The 15,309-nt window shown below is 63.2% G+C and overlaps 2 protein-coding genes across 4 annotated transcripts in view; one reads left to right on the forward strand and one right to left on the reverse strand.

Annotated features, from left to right (window-relative positions):
- The first annotated feature begins 335 nt into the window (after positions 1-335).
- Positions 336-7,965, forward strand: TMPRSS4 (transmembrane serine protease 4). The gene is given in 14 exon segments (XM_041413906.1): positions 336-524; positions 526-588; positions 4,500-4,530; positions 4,612-4,725; positions 4,856-5,008; positions 5,085-5,214; positions 5,859-5,960; positions 6,049-6,089; positions 6,466-6,625; positions 6,736-6,902; positions 7,106-7,201; positions 7,325-7,464; positions 7,586-7,735; positions 7,867-7,965. Coding segments are annotated over 14 exon segments (1,548 nt in total). The 3' UTR covers positions 7,879-7,965.
- Positions 7,966-8,402: 437 nt separating this feature from the next.
- SCN4B (sodium voltage-gated channel beta subunit 4) overlaps positions 8,403-15,309 on the reverse strand; it is an 8,376-nt gene continuing 1,469 nt past the window's right edge. Inside the window, exons 1-5 of one of the 3 annotated variants that reach the window (XM_041413907.1) lie at positions 15,228-15,300; positions 11,962-12,125; positions 11,073-11,298; positions 10,737-10,866; positions 8,403-10,649 (exon numbers count right to left, since the gene is read on the reverse strand). In XM_041413907.1, the coding sequence (XP_041269841.1) occupies positions 10,556-10,649; positions 10,737-10,866; positions 11,073-11,298; positions 11,962-12,125; positions 15,228-15,291 (678 nt within the window). In that variant the 5' untranslated portion in view covers positions 15,292-15,300 and the 3' untranslated portion in view covers positions 8,403-10,555. Of the gene's footprint in view, positions 10,650-10,736; positions 10,867-11,072; positions 11,299-11,961; positions 12,126-14,381; positions 15,099-15,227; positions 15,301-15,309 lie in introns of those variants that run through there. The other 2 variants (XM_041413908.1, XM_041413910.1) reach the window with 2 other exon arrangements.

Here is a 15,309-nt window from a genome sequence, read left to right on the forward strand (position 1 = left end):
CCCTGCAGCCTGGGGTACCCATGGGCACCCAGCTGCCTTCCCTTTAACCTGCCCCAGCCCTGCCAGCCGTGACCCGGCCCTGGCGGGGACACACAGCCCGAGTGACCCAGGGCACAAACTCTCCTCCTTTCCTCCTCCACCTACTCGAAGCTCGCTTTGACAACAACCCAGCGCAACGCGGAAGAGCCGGACAAAGAGCGGGGTGGCCGTGGATCCTCTTATCATCAGGAGGAGCAGGAAAAATCAGTCCGTTCACTTCTGATAAGCTATTTGGTGACAGCAGCGCCGCAGGTGAGTCACCTGCAGTGGAGATGCTCGGGAGATTACCGCAGGTGATGGTGCTGCTGATAGACCGGTGTTGTATTACAATACAAACCAGAATTCCTGTTTCACAACTCCCCTTGTGGGTTTTAAGGAGGGCCGGGGCGGTCCTGCCCCAGTGTGAGCGCGGCGTGGGCACCGAGCGCAGGGCACGGGCTGCGGGAGCATCGCGGGCCGGCTCCAGGGCAGCCGCAGCCTCCCCGAGCACCGGGGACATCTGCCGGGTTTCCGCGGGCCGCAGGACCCCGCCGGAGCTGGATGGACATGGTGAGTCCCTGCCGGCGTCGCCCCCAGCCCCGGGACGGGCACCAGCCCCCCGCACACCCCGTGCCCGGCCGCGCTGCCAGCCCCGGGAGGTGCTGAGGGCATGGGGCAGCCCGGGCACAAGGAGCTGCTGCTCCCCAGCAGCCGAGGAAGGGTTTCTCCCATTCCTCACAGCCATCCGTGGCTGGACACGGAGCTTGGGTGCCAAGGAAGGGTTTCCCCCATTCCTCACAGCCCTCTGTGGCTGCACACAGAGCTTGAGTGCCAAGGAAGGGTTTCCCTTGCTCCTCACACCAGTCTGTGGCTGGACACGGAGCTTGGGTGCCAAGGAAGGGGTTCTCCTGCTCCTCACAGCCCTCTGTGGCTGGACACAGAGCTTGAGTGCCAAAGGAGGGTTTCCCCCATTCCTCACAGCCCTCTGTGGCTGCACACAGAGCTTGAGTGCCAGGGAAGGTGTTCCCCTGCTCCTCACAGCCCTCTGTGGCTGGACACGGAGCTTAGGTGCCAAGGAAGGGTTTCCCTTGCTCCTCACACCAATCTGTGGCTGGACACGGAGCTTGGGTGCCAAGGAAGGGTTTCCCCCATTCCTCACAGCCCTCCGTGGCTGGGCATGGAGCTTGAGTGCCAGGGAAGGTGTTACCCTGCTCCTCACAGCCCTCTGTGGCTGGACACGGAGCTTAGGTGCCAAGGAAGGGTTTCCCTTGCTCCTCACACCAATCTGTGGCTGGACACGGAGCTTGGGTGCCAAGGAAGGGTTTTCCTTGCTCCTCACAGCCTTCTGTGGCTGCACACAGAGCTTGGGTGCCAAGGAAGGGGTTCTCCTGCTCCTCACAGCCCTCTGTGGCTGCACACAGAGCTTGAGTGCCAAGGAAGGGTTTCCCTTGCTCCTCACAGCCCTGTGTAGCTGCACACAGATCTCGGGTGCCAAGGAAGGGTTTCCCTTGCTCCTCACAGCCCTGTGTAGCTGCACACAGATCTCGGGTGCCAAGGAAGGGTTTCCCCCATTCCTCACAGCCCTCTGTGGCTGGACACAGAGCTTGGGTGCCCCCCAAGCCCTCACTCCCACATTGCTGGGGCTGCCTTTCCCTCTCCTGGCCCAGGCAGCAGACAAGCAAGGCAGTGCCCCCCATGCCAAGGGGAACAGGACCTCCTGAAGGGTCTCATCCCACTTCTGGGCACCACCTGGGGCAGAGCCAGGCCCTCCCAGCCCCCTGCCCAGCACAGGGGACACACCAGCAGCTCCCTGTGCAGGAGCAGCCACGGCCACCAAACGCCAGGCTGGCACGCAGTCCCTCCCTGGGAGGGAGACGCTTCCCCAGGAAGGCACACACCAAGCTCGGCGGGCACTGCAAACCCTCCAGCAGCAGCACAGAGGGACATCAACCCCTGCAGGGTGGGGAATACACTCCCTGCAGTGTCTGCACACACCCGCGGGGCAAATCCCCCAGCCAAGGAGTCGCCCTCGGAATCTGATCACCCTGCAAAGCTCCCCTTGGCGAGGGAACGTCCCCCCTGCTCCCGAGGGAGGCAAGGAGCCCGGCTCAGCACACCCTGCAGCCCCTGCTGAAAGGGGAGAAGAGGTTCAGCAGAACTCCACGGCTCCTGGGCTGGCACTGGCACAGCTGGAGCCTGGCATGGCCACGGTGGCATGAAGTGCCCCAGAAGAAAGCAGCAAGGGAGCTCAATCAGTCACGGTTGCATGGAGCTCTGCAGGAAATCTTGTGCCTCTGAGAGAAGGCACAGCCCTCCCTGGCTTTGGATTTAACCAGTGCTGCTCCTGCTCGTGGTGGGCTCGAGAGGAGTCATGGAGAGGCAGCCCTAAGCTCTGAATCCCTTTGAAACAGAAGAGGTTCATGGACTGAAGAAAATGCAAAAAAAAACCCCAAAACCCAATAATCACCCATCTCATCTGCATCCACACCAGACCCGTGCCTTGCAAAAGGATCCCAGCCATGGATGACGTGATGGGGACAGGAATGGGCAGTGTGGGGGCAGAGGGACAGCCGTGCTGCTGCAGTGGGGCCTGCAGGATCCATCCCCACCTGGGCCATTCCTGCTGGGAACCGTTAGGATCCCATTATCCAGGAGATGCCCGGCCCAGGCCCAGGTGACACAGGAGGTCAGCATGAGGAAGGACTGGCCCCACGTGCCCTGGGCTGGCAGAACTTGGGGCAGCATTCCAAAACTCCCAGGCCTCTGGGAGTTCTTCCCTTCTCCGCGGAGAAGCGGCTCAGGAAGGGCAGCGAGGTGGGAGATGCAGGACCCAGGTTCCCACCCTGCCCTCCTGCTCCCAGCAGCTCCCTGGCACCAGGAAACAGCCTCTGCACCCCAGAGCCCGTCCAGGGCTGGGGAATTTGGCACAAGCTGTCCACACTTGCCACGGGTGCCAGCTGAGCCTGGCTTTGGGAAAAAGGCTGCTGGCATTTCCTCAAGGAGCCAGACTCCAACGTGCTGGGACACAGCACATGGCACCAGGCAGGAGCCAGCCCTCCCCTGCACAGGTCACTGCTTGTTCCCAGAGCCAGCAGCCCCAGCCACTCTGCAGGGACACGACAGGGAGGCAACAGCTCCTGCCTCACGAAGCCAGCCTGCCTTTGTGTGCCAACCCAGGGATAATGGCTTGGCACTTGCTGTAAAATCCTGCTGGAAGGGTGTGTGTGCGTGGCTAAACATGCCCTGGCACAGTGACCCGGGCAGGGAGGGCTCCCCTCTCCTCTGACCTGGCCACACAGTCCCCTTCAGCTGTGCCACATCCCCGGTGCCCCCTCGCTGCTCTGCCAAGCCTCTGAGCCTGGCATGGCACAGGGATCTCTGCTCTCCTTTGGTGTGACAAACGCCCTCATCTCCAGGCTGTGCTGCTCTTGGAGCTCAGCACTTGCAGCAAAGGCTCCCAAAGCCCGAACCCTCCTGGATCTGTGGGTAGATCCCAGTGGGTTTAACCCCCCTTACCTCTGCTCATGCAGAAATCTTGTCTTACCTGCTGTGGCAGAGCCCAGAAGCAACAGCAAAAGAGAAGAGCTCGCTGGGGCTGGCAGGGAGCAGGCTCAGTGCAGCAGGAACACCTTTCCAAAGGGCTGCTCTGGGGCACGGCACAACCACGGCTGGAAAACACGGAGCAGACCCCGACAGTGCCCACCTGAGCCCTCCCAAAGGGGCTCCGAGCTCCAGCCCGCCCCCCACCCACCGAGCACGGCCTCACAGCACCCGCCCGCCCATCCCCGGGGGTTTCTCGTACGAGGAGTTGTTTCAGGAGGATAATTCTGAGATAACTCCGAGGAGCTCAAGCGGATCGATGCCTGAGTCATGCCCACTCCAGCCCCGGCTGTGTTTACCCCGTCTCTTAGCAGCGGCACAGCCTTCCCTCCCTCCCCGCCCTGGGAGCGCAGGTTCCCCTGGCTCGGGCTGGTTCCTCCGGTGCTCCTGCAGCCCGGGGGGAGCACCCGGGCTGTGCCACCCGCTTCTGACCCTGCCGAAGCCACAACCCCCGTCGTCGTGACATGCCCCGTGCCACAGCCCCGCAGGCGTGTGTATTTTGACTCAGGGTGTCTCTGCGCATCAGAGAGCGCCTCTTTCGCAACACCTGTGAGTTTTTAAGCCTCAGGTGTGTTAATGACAGTAACTCTGTACCACTGAGAGCCGGTTACTGGAACTGCTCAGGTGGTGTCTATGGGAACCAGGCGGCAGGTGACCCTGGGTCACCCAGAGCCGGGCGTTGTCACCACAGCACAAGCCACCCCCATTCCCAGCAGCTCTAAAGTCACCTCAGGTGAAGGTGGGGGCAGCTTCCCTGCTCATCCCTGGGCTGTGAGCTCACCACAGGGCCAGCCACCCTGGCTACAGCTGACCCTCCTGCCTTGCAGCTGCTTTCTGCCCGCAGTTCCAGCTGGTGACTGCTTTTCCTCTCTGCCTTGCAGGACTCGGCCTCGGAGCGGCTCAACGGCCGAGGTAACACCAGAGGGAGCTGGGAGAGATGAGAGGTGCCAGGCTGAGCCCGGCCATGCAGGGCCACGCTCCTCTGTGTTGCAGGTCCCTGCACGAGACCCAAATCCTCCAGGGCATCGGGGTCCTTCAGGCGGGTCGGGATCCTCGTCCTGGCCGTGGTGCTCACCCTCGCCTGCCTGGTCGCCATCGGGTTCCTGGGTACAGCTCCTGGTCTCTCCCCCTCCTTCCCCATGGCCATGGCTCGGCCAACACAGACCCAGCTCCTTGCTGATCGCCCCGAGCCTGCCCAGGAGCTGGAGCCCAGCACTGAGCCCCCCTCTCCCTGCAGTGAAGATTTACCTGGACCACCATTACCTGTTCTGCAAGCAGCCCCTGAAGCTGGTGCCACTGAAGCAGGTGTGTGACGGGCATCTGGACTGTCTGCAGGGCGAGGACGAGGCCAACTGTCCCCAGTGGTTCCCCGAGGGGCCACCGGCCGGGGGTGAGTGCAGGACACCCCGCCAGAGCTCGGGGGGCTGGGCTGCTGTGGCCGCAGCTGACTTTGTGTCTGCCTCCAGCCCGCGTTTCCAAAGACAGATCCATCCTGCAGGTGCTCCAGAGCCACACTGGGACCTGGTCCTGCGTGTGCCACGACCACTTCACGCCGGCGCTGGCCAGAGCTGCCTGTGAGCAGATGGGCTACAGCAGGTACCCGGCTGCCTGCCCTGCTTCACCTTCCCTCTTCCATAAAAGCTCTTCTGGAGTGGGGCTCTGCTGATTTGTGGAGCACTCAGAGCTCTGCACTAATGGTTCCAGCCCGTCCCCAGCACACAGAGCACTCTGTGGGTCCTCAGGAGCTGGCACGGAGCCCTGGCAGCCTCCTGTGAGAGCAGAGAGCTGTGCCCTGCTGTGTCACAGCCCACGGGCACCCTGCCCTGCTCCTGCTCTGCCTCCTTGCCCCCTACTGCAGCCCTGCCCTCCCCAGAGCAGCCCAGGGTGCCAACACAGCTCACCAGGGGAGTGAGGCTCAGGGCCCTGCACTTCCCTTTCCAGATGGGTTCTGGTGTTTGAGCCACTGTAGGAGCCCAGATTGAGTCAAACCTGGCATTTTCCAGGTCCCAAATGCAACAGCGACGAGCTCCCTGAGTTCCCCCAGAGCCACTGCACAGCAAGGAATTCTTTCCCCTCCTTCAGTTGCTCCTGTCCCTGTTCCTGGGCCCTCCAGGGCTGCCACATCCCCACCCCTGTCCCACAGAAGCCCCTTTTTCCTATGGGATCCAGGCTCTTGATGTGCTGAGGCACCAGTGCCTGTCTCCCCCACACCTGAAGCCCTGTCCCCCCGTGTCTTCCAGCACCCCAGCCTTCCAGGGCGTGGAGGTGAGCGCGGGGCAGCCTCTGCCTCCCCGCGAGGTCGTGCTGAGCAACGGGAGCCTCCAGGTGCTCGAGCCAGGCAGGTGAGTGGGGACGGTGTGTCCAACCCCAGCAGGAGCCTCTGGTGCCTGGCAGGAGAGGCAAATCCAGCTCTGCTCCTTCCTCCTGCAGGAAATGCCTCTCGGGGTTGGTCGTGTCACTCTTTTGTTCCAGTAAGTACCACGGTGGTGCCCGGGCCTCGTGGGCACTGGGGCCTCTCTGCTGGCACGGCCCCGTGGGAGTGTGGCTCCATCCCGAGCCCATTCCACAGTTTTTGCACGAGGAAAGATGGATTTAATTACTGCTCACCTTGTTAAGCCAGCACAAACCTCCCAGCCGTGAGGCTCACCCAGCTGCCTGCTTGGGTTCACCTTTACCAGCAAATTACCCTGATTAAACTAATTATCCCGGGGGGGCTGGAGCAGGCAGGGGGTGGCTGGAGCCCTTCCAGCAAGCCTGGGGGTGAGGGGTGACAGCAGCACTGCGGGGATGGGGCGCCCTGGGCACGCTGCTGTCCCTGGGTTTGCCGCGTCCCCCGTGTCCCCACAGACTGCGGGCAGAGCGTGCGGACCCCGCGGGTGCTGGGGGGCAGCCCGGCTGCCATCGAGGCGTGGCCCTGGCAGGTGAGCCTGCAGTACAGGAAGGAGCACATCTGCGGGGGCAGCATCATCGGGCCCGGCTGGGTGCTGACGGCCGCGCACTGCTTCAAGTGAGTGAGCGGCGCCCCTCCGGAATCCCCCGGGAATCTCCTGGGGAGAACCGGGGCTCTGGGGCTGGCCCCGCGGGGGGACAGGCGATGACAGCGCTGTCGGTGCACAGGAACAACCCCATCATCCAGAGCTGGCGTGTGAAGGCCGGCTCCGACCTGCTGTCGGGCGCTGCCACCATCGCCGTGGAGAAGGTGTTCCTGGCCGAGGTGACGCCTGCGTCCCCCAAGGAAAATGACATCGCCCTGGTGAAGCTGCGCTCCCCCGTGCACGACTCAGGTGAGCCTGGCAAAGCCCTGCCCGGGGCAGGAGTCACAAGTGTCCCCTGCTGGCGCTGAGCACTGGGCTGGGGTGACGATGCCCGGCGTGGCAGCGTTCCATGGGCACTGAGTTCTGGAGCAGGGAGTGGGGTGCCCGGCTGGCGGCTGTCCCCAGCCACCCTGAGCCCCTGCCCTGTGAGCCCCCCTCAATCTCCTTTCCAGACAGCACCAAGCCCATCTGCCTGCCCTATTTTGATGAGGAGCTGGTGCCGGGCACGCCCCTGTGGGTGATCGGCTGGGGCTACACGGAGGAGCACGGTGAGTGGCACAGCCCGGGGGTGACAGCGACAGGGCACAGCCCCCGGCACTGCCGGCAGGAGCAGAGGGGCTGGAGGCTCCCTGCTTGCCCCGGGTCCCTCTGAGAGGCCGTGTGTCACCCAGGGAAGCTGTCGGAGCGCCTGCAGCAGGCCGAGGTGGAGCTCATCGACGAGCAGAGCTGCAACCTGGCCGCCTACCACGGCGATGTCACCGACAGGATGCTGTGTGCCGGCCTGCCCCAGGGCGGCGTGGACACCTGCCAGGTGGGGGCCGGGGCTGGGTGGCTCTGTACCCATCCGTGGCACGGCTCCTCTGAGGGAAGAGCCCTTCTGGGGACGGCTGCTGTCGCTCTGCGGGGCCATCCTGAGGCTCTGTCCTTGCCAGGGGGACAGCGGCGGGCCCCTCCTGTACTCGGGAGGGCACTGGCAGGTCGTGGGCATCGTCAGCTGGGGCCAGGGCTGCGGGACCCCCAGCACACCCGGCGTCTACACCAGTGTCCGTGCCTACCTCGACTGGATCTACGCCGTGCGCAGGGTCAGTGCCGTCCTGCCCGGGGGCAGGCAGCTCCCCCCGGCTGAGCTGCCTCCCGCAGGACACGGCTGCTTTCCTCTTGCTTTCGGCTGCCCTTTCCGAGCTTTCACTTCTGTGCCTCTCTGTCCCGGCAGTCGGAGCTCTGAGACCTGCCGGAACAGGTCGCTCCTCGCCCCGAGCCTCCCTGCCCATCCCCTGCCCTTGCTCTGGCAGCAACAGGGCCACGGATCTCCAGCCACGGAAGGTGAGCAGAGGCTCCCAAAGCCTCGCTGGCAGCTGTGATTTAGGGTGCCAGAGCCCAGCCAAGGAGGCAAAGGGTGACTCGGAGTGGCGGCCACTGATCCCGTGAAGGAATCTCACCGGCTCAAGCTCCCTTCCGGAGGAAGATTAATTTATTGCCCTGTGCTGACCCCGCTGTGGCAGGTTGGCTCCTGGGGGGCCAAGCTGCCGTCAGCCCACTCCTGTTGTACAGAGAGAAATGACGTTTGTGCTCTACAGCCTCCCCCATTCCCATTAAAGGAAAGGATTTGTTTTTTCACTCAGCCTCCCGAGCCTTTGTCCTGCTTCCTCAAGGAGTTGTTTTTCCTCAGTCTCCCCCCAGATGTAAACAGACACCCACAGCAACCCCAAACACCGTCGAGTTTCTCTAGTAAACGTAAACTTTATTTCATTCAAGGCAAAGCTAGCTAAACCTCTACAGTGCAAAGATGTGCTGTAAGTCATCACACAGCCCGGCGCACACCCCCCCTGTGCTTACCCGCAGCTTCCTCCCACGCAGCTTTACATGTGCTTGGACACACACACGTGTCTGGGGCAGCACACACCCCCAGGGTGCCTCTGCAGCCCCCCCAAAGCCCCGGTGACAGCAGGGACCCCGCTGGTGCTGGCACAATCTCCCAGGGCAGCCCGCTCCCCCGGAGCACCCGTGGGTTACACGGGGTTACGTTCCCAAAACTGCTTCTGTGGCCGTTTCCCAGCGAGCCAGAGGAGTAATCCATGCATAGTGCAGCATTGCATATCCGGCAGGAAGTGGAGCTGCGTCCACGCGCCGGCTAAAAAAGGCCAACAGGTTAGGGCAGCTAAAAATAGTCTTTAAAAAACTCCCTTCCTCGCCTCGCAGTCCTCCCCCGCGGGAGGGCTCCTCCAAGGACGGGCCGGGGGTCTCTCGGGGTGACTGGGAGGTCTCAGCCTCCTCCCGGGCTCGCACAGGTGGTGGTGGCGTGTCACAACGCTGGCGTGTCACAACGCTGGCGTGTCACAACGCTGGCGTGTCACAACCCCTGGCACCAGAGCGCCTTCCACCCCGGGCAGGGCGCCTCATGCCTCCTCAGAGGCAGCTCAGACTCGCTGTCCCCAGCGTACAGGTGGGGACACTGAAGCACAGATTGGCCTGAGGGTCCCGCAGACCCTCAGGGAGGAGATCAGGATCCTGACTCGCACTCGCCTGTCTTATCAACAGCCAAGGGACCTGCCTGGTGCCAGCTGCCGGGACCTGTCCCCTGTCCTGAGCACACAGCCCTGCTCCAAGGGTGCCCCCGGGCCCAGCCTGGGGTGAGCAGCCCGCTGTGCACCAGCATCTCCAGAGAAAGCAGCACCCAGCCTTTCCTTGTCACTTTGGCCACCAAATCCTCACCTCACCCCAGCTCCTCTGCCAGGACACAAGCCCCCACAGCAAGCCATGGCTCAGCTGTGAATCCCAATTTACTGTGGGACAGGGGAGCTGCCTGTCCTGCAGCTTCACTGTCAGACACCCAGAAATTGGAGAAATAGGGAACAAATCACGTTTTAAAGGAAATTGTTAACCTCAGATGTAGCTCGCTCACTTTGTGTCTCACATCCCGTGAGTCCACTCACCCCTCATCCCAGAACACTGCACCCTCATAGCCAAGGAAACCTCACACCCACCCCGTGAGGTAGAGCAGTATTTTTGTCCCCATTTTACAGATGGGGAAACTGAGGCATGGAGAAGCAGAGCAACTTGCCCAGGGTTGCCCAGCAGGCCGGTGGCACAGCCCCGGCCCGGCTCCCCTCGCCTGGGCTCGGCTGTGCTCCCTCCCTGCCACGGCAAAAGGGAAAAGCAATTGGCTGCTTCCCCCTGGAATCTCATGCAAAAACATCCACGTAACGAGCTCAGCCTTGGCACCAGCATCAAAAGCATCGCTGCTCCGAGCGCCGAGCTCCAGAGAGAGGGGAGGGGGCAGCGCAAAGCCAGGCAGCGCTCCCGGGATGGCTGCCTGGGGAGAAGCCCCCCTGCTCCCAGGGATGGCCCCGGGACACGGCCACCTCCCCAGCCCTGCTGCGGGAGGCACCGAGGCACAGCCAGGGGCCTGCCACTGATTTGGTTCTCCAGTGTGCTTATGACAGCCCTGCTTCCTCCCGTCCTCCTGCGCCACTCCATCTGCACGGCCGGCTCTGAGCATCCTTGCCCTGCTCTAGAAACCTTCTGGATGCTGCAGCAGCTCCCAGCCACCTCAGCTCAGCACCGCCAGCACCCAGCGGACCCCCGGTGCTCAGCACCCGGCCCCGGGCACGGCACCCAGCCGGCCCCTGCCCCTGCCCTGCCCGGCACCCTCTTGCCTGTGCTCAGAGCGGAGCCGGCCGCTCCCTCTGCCCCAGCAGCCTCCCAGTCCGAGTCCGCGAGAAGCTCCCAGTCCCCCCGGCAGCCGCAGCCTTGTCGGAGAAGCAGTGCAGGTTGCAGGCACGTGTGTAATAGAAACATGTCTCAAGCGCTGGCAGTTCGGAAAGAAAACAAAAGGGGAAGGCTCGTCCCGTGCCCCGGCTCCCGCGGCGGGGCGAGGCGGGCGCGGGGCGCCGCTGCTTCGTTCATGCCTTTGGTGGTGCTTTTTGTTCCGCCTTGGAGCCGGCCAGGCCGTTCTCGGTGTTGTCGTTCCCTGACGAGCTCACCAGACACTCCTTCCTGCACGGGGAGAGCGCACGGGCAGCCGAGAGCCCCCCGAGCCCGGCCCCGCTCACCCCGAGCCCGCGGCAGCGCCCCCGCACTCACTTGCCGTCCTGCGTCTTCTTGATGATGAACAGCACCACCCTCTTGATGAGCATGAAGAGGATGAGGAGGCCGATGAGCCCCCCCACCACGCCCACGATGATGAGTGTCACAGTGTTGTCCGTCTCCACCACTGCGGGAGAGAAGCTGCTGAGGGGGCTCGGGAGGCGAGCGGGGAGCTCCCAGCTGCACATCCCACCCCAAAAACCCATAAACCCCTCCACCCGAGGCTTCCAGGGACGCCAGCCACCTCCGTGCACCACCAAAACAATGAACCAAGGAGCCTGTGACCGTGTGTGGGCATTTCCACCAGCCCAGGGCCACCGCAGCAGCACTCACTCTTATGGACCACGGTGAGGAAGATGGTGGCGTTGTGCTGGGCGTTCTTCTCCTTGGGGTTCTTGACGTGGCAGGTGTACTTGCCAGCATCGCTGAACTCCACGCTGTTCAGCACGATGGAGATGTTGTTGTCCTTCTTGGTGGTGGAGCCCACAAACTCCACGCGCGGGTTGTGCCAGATGAGGGTGGGCTCCGTGGCCTTGTTCTTTATCTTGCCGTGGTAGATCTGCAGAGAAAGGGGGGCAGGATCAGCTGGGGAGGGAAAGGCTCACGCTCTCCTGATGGCGCCCAGATTCAGCTCTGCAAACAGACACCCCCACCAAATGTCCCATTATCCCCTGTTAAAGCAGGAATGGCCGTGGAGAGGAACCTGATGCACATCCTGCTGGGGAGCAGCAGATCCGACCTGCCCTGAAGTGATGGAACAGACCGTGCAAAAAATGGGAGATCACCACAGAAAGTGAGCTCCTTTGCTGGCCAGAGCTGCTCCAAACCAGCCCTCCTGCTGAGGAATTGAGGAGCCAAATATTCCCAGCAGGAAGCAAATCTACACAGAGCCTTTCATATTTCAAAGCAAGCGAAGGAGGAGGAAGTGAACCATATTTTGCCCTAAGTGCAGATTTGCACCTGAACAGCCAATTTATGAAAACAAATGAGCCTGTGGGCAGCAGCAAATCTAGAGCAGCTTTGTGCCAAAAGCACAATGTTCTGGGGTATTTGAGTCACCCCTTGGCACAGCCTTGTCCCCCCCAGAGCTGGTGACACTTGGAGGGAAGGACATCCTGCACAAGGAGAAAGGGAACTGTGAGAACTGCAGCGCCCAGCTGCGCTGGGGAAGCACAACAGGACCTGCCAGGAAAGCAGAGGCAGAGCCCAGACAGCCACCCACCAGCTCTGTCGCGTTGAAATACCATGTGAAGACCAGGTCCTGGAAGCCTATGCAGGTGGTGAAGGTGCAGGGCAGCAGGACATTGGAGTTATTCAGAGCCGTCACCGTGTTTGTTTTCCCCACCGACACCTCCAAGGCGAAGGCGATGGCGAAGATGTGCAAACCTGGCAGGGAGAGAGAGGGGAGCAGTGAGTGAGGCCAAGGTTTTGTCACCCCTCGTCCCCTTTGGCATACCAGGCTGCCTTGGCAGGAGCACAGGCCTGTCCCCAGTGCTAGAACGGCTCGGTGACAGAGGGGACCTGCAGGGACTGGGGCTGGGTCACCCGCAGAGACAGCGCGGGTTCAAAGGGAACCAGAATATCCCCAGGAAGAAAGCGTGCAAATGAGAGCCCTGATTTGCATGTTATCCACAGGCCTCCAGCTGGACCTTCAAGGGGGAGAAAAAAAGCCAAGGCGAAGCAGAGCTCTGTTCTTCAGGCAGGAGCTGGAGCAGCAATTAGCGTGGCTGTCCTGGCCGCCTGCCACCCGCTCGCCCTCCCGCTGCCCTGCCCTGCCCTCGGGAGCAGCCCCCTCACGGCCAGCAGAGCGAGCCCCGGCTCCCTCCGGAGCTGCCAGATGACCTTCAAGCTGCAGGATGCAGCTCTCCTGCTCCTCAGCTCCCCACGAACAGGGAGAGAGGGCAAGGAGGGAGGAGCAGGGAGAGAGGAGCAGGGAGAGGGGAGCAGGTAGGAGCTCAGATGCAGCTGAGCACTGCTGGGGTGCAGGGACTGGCATTGCCCCGGTCTGGGCCACCACTGTCCCCACAGATGCTTCCTGGGAGCACAGGGATGCTCTGGTCCTGGCCAGAAGAGCATCCCTGCTCCCCATCCCCATCCCAGCACTGCCCCGTCCTGTTTGTGCGATGTGGCATGGCAAAGATGTGGCAGGGCCCAGCAAAGCACTGTCCTCCCCTTTCCCAGACCTCAGCCACCCCTGCAGAGCTTTCCCTGGGCACAAAGTCCAGGGGACACAGCTTTTCCCGTGGCTACAAGGCCATCCCCAGCTGCCCCAACCCCTTAAGTCGGACACGCTGCCCTCAGCAGAGATTTGCCTCTCTCTGCAGCCGCCTCAGCTGCTGATTTATTCTCCCACACAAGCCGGTGCTAACAACTCCCCAGGCACGTCGCAGCCGGAGCCAAGCCCGAGAGCCCTGCATCCTGGGCTCCGGGCCCTGCTGCAGTGCTGCATTGCAAGCACTGCAGGCGAGGAGTTATTTAACTTTACACAGAAGCACTCCTCATTCTGCTGAGAGGCCGGAGCTAACCTCAGGGAGTGGTTCCCGGCAGATGGAATCTCCTGCAGCTGTCAGGCTCCTAGAGCAGCCCTGAGGGTGCTACTTCACAGGCAGGAGTGTCCCAGGGGACAGGAGCTGTCCCCCTGGAGCAGGAGTTGCCAGCGATGCCTGGCTCTGCAGGTACCTCTGAGCCTGCAGCGTGCTGCAAGTGGACACTCGCAGGAAAGATGATTCCTTGCAGCTTGCAACACTTTAAAACCTGTCTGCCACCCTTAGAATGTAATCTGAATTGAATGTGTGGTGTAAATCGAGGCTGACCTTGTTCCTGTCATCCTGTGCTCTCAGGAAGACAAAACTGATATGTTACCACTAAATAAAGCACCAAGGAAAACACGCTGGGGGAGCACTGACCGACCCTGCCACACATCAGCTCTCAGTGCTGCTTTCCCAAGCCCTCCCAAAGCTGCTGCACTTTGCATCACCTGACCCCCAAACTCCAGGGCCATCCCCCTGGGGGCTCCAGGCTCCCTCCCATGCCTGCAGGCTCCAGCATTTCCCAGGGAAGCAGGGAGCAGCCACTCCTGCTGCCGCCAGAGCCTTGGCTGCCTGTGCTTTGCTCCTGCACAGGGAGAGCCCCCCACAGCGAGGGGGCTCTGTGCTCACCCCGGACTGCCATCTGTGGGAGAGCTGCTCTAGAGAAACTTTCACTGCCCATAAAAGTCAGCGTGACATGCTGGCGCAGGCAGCAAGCCATGCCTGGCAGGCTTGGCCGGGCTCCTCTCCCGCGGGCTTCAAAGAGAGGAGCTCCTTGGGCAGCCCCAGCCAGGTGCGGGGTGCTCCGGGACAGGACACACCTCACCTTTCCCATGGCAGGGGCTGTGCCCTGGCTCCCTGCTGCAGCCAGGAGCTCACCGCCTCCCCCTGCGGAGCACGGCACCCTACAGGCACAGAGACCCGCCCTGCCCTCCCCTGCCCACCGCCCTCCCCAGCTCCCAGCCCACCTGAGCCACTTGTGGGGCCAGGTTCCCACCTCCACGCCCTGCACCCCAGAGCTCTGAGTGGTCTCAAGCATCTCCGATTTTCTCCTACCACCCCACTGCCAGCTCAGGTGCTGGTACCCAAATCTTGCAGGGGCTCAGGTACTTACATGCTTTTTTGTGTCTCCAGCATCCTTTAACTTAAGAACTTTGCCCTCTAAAACGCCTCCCACGGGAGTGCCCCAGCAGCAAGCGCTGCACAGCCAGCCCTCGGCTCCGGGCTGACGCGAGGGTGACCCACGGGAGCAGGAGTGCAGCGGGTGCGTGAGGCTGATGCGGGTGGCTGGAGCCTGCCCAGGTGTGCAGCGGGGAGGGAACGGCTGCCAGCCCCTCCCCGCACCCTGTGCTGGGGGATCTCGGGCATCCCTGCCCACAGGGCTGGGCATCATGCTCCAAGCAGCGGCCCTGCAGCGCGGCTCGGTCCCCGCGCCAGGGACAAGCACATGCGGGTGGTCGTTGTACCAAACGAACTGGAAGACAATGACCTGTCGGCGGGCGTGCTGGCTCTGAAGCAGTGCATGGCCTCCCCGCGGCCATCCCCCGGTCCCGGGCAGGCAGGCAGCGCGGTCCCCGCTGGCCGGGCAGCGCAGGAGCGGGGCAAAGCGGGGCAAAGCCGCAGTGCTCGCAGGAGAAGCGACGGGAGCGCCGGTGCGGGCAGGGCAGGGGCCGGAGCCGGGACTTCGGAGCAGGGGCTCGGCTGCGAAGTCACCTTGGCCAAGTGACTTATCCCCGGCGCTCCGGACCGTCCGTCTGCAGAGCGGAGAGCGGCGTTAGCGCCCGCGGGCGGCATCCCCGGGCGCGGCGGGCGGGGCGCGGGGGTGGGCGCGGAGCGGGGACCCCCTCCTCGGGCTGCCGCGGCTCCCCGCGGCAGGGTCCCCCGCCGGGGAGCCGGGTGGGGGGGACACAGGACGCGGGCGGTACCCGGAGGGGTCCCCGCAGCCCTCGGCGCCCCTTACCCAGGAGCGCGGCCAGCAGGCGCGGCGCGGCGCGGCGGCGAGCGGCGGGCGAGCCCGGGGCCATGGCTGCAGCGCGGGGCGG

This window comes from Onychostruthus taczanowskii, unplaced genomic scaffold (genome assembly GCF_017590055.1).
Source record: "Onychostruthus taczanowskii isolate IOZ18803 unplaced genomic scaffold, ASM1759005v1 scaffold43, whole genome shotgun sequence".
Taxonomy (NCBI): Eukaryota; Metazoa; Chordata; class Aves; order Passeriformes; family Passeridae; genus Onychostruthus; species Onychostruthus taczanowskii.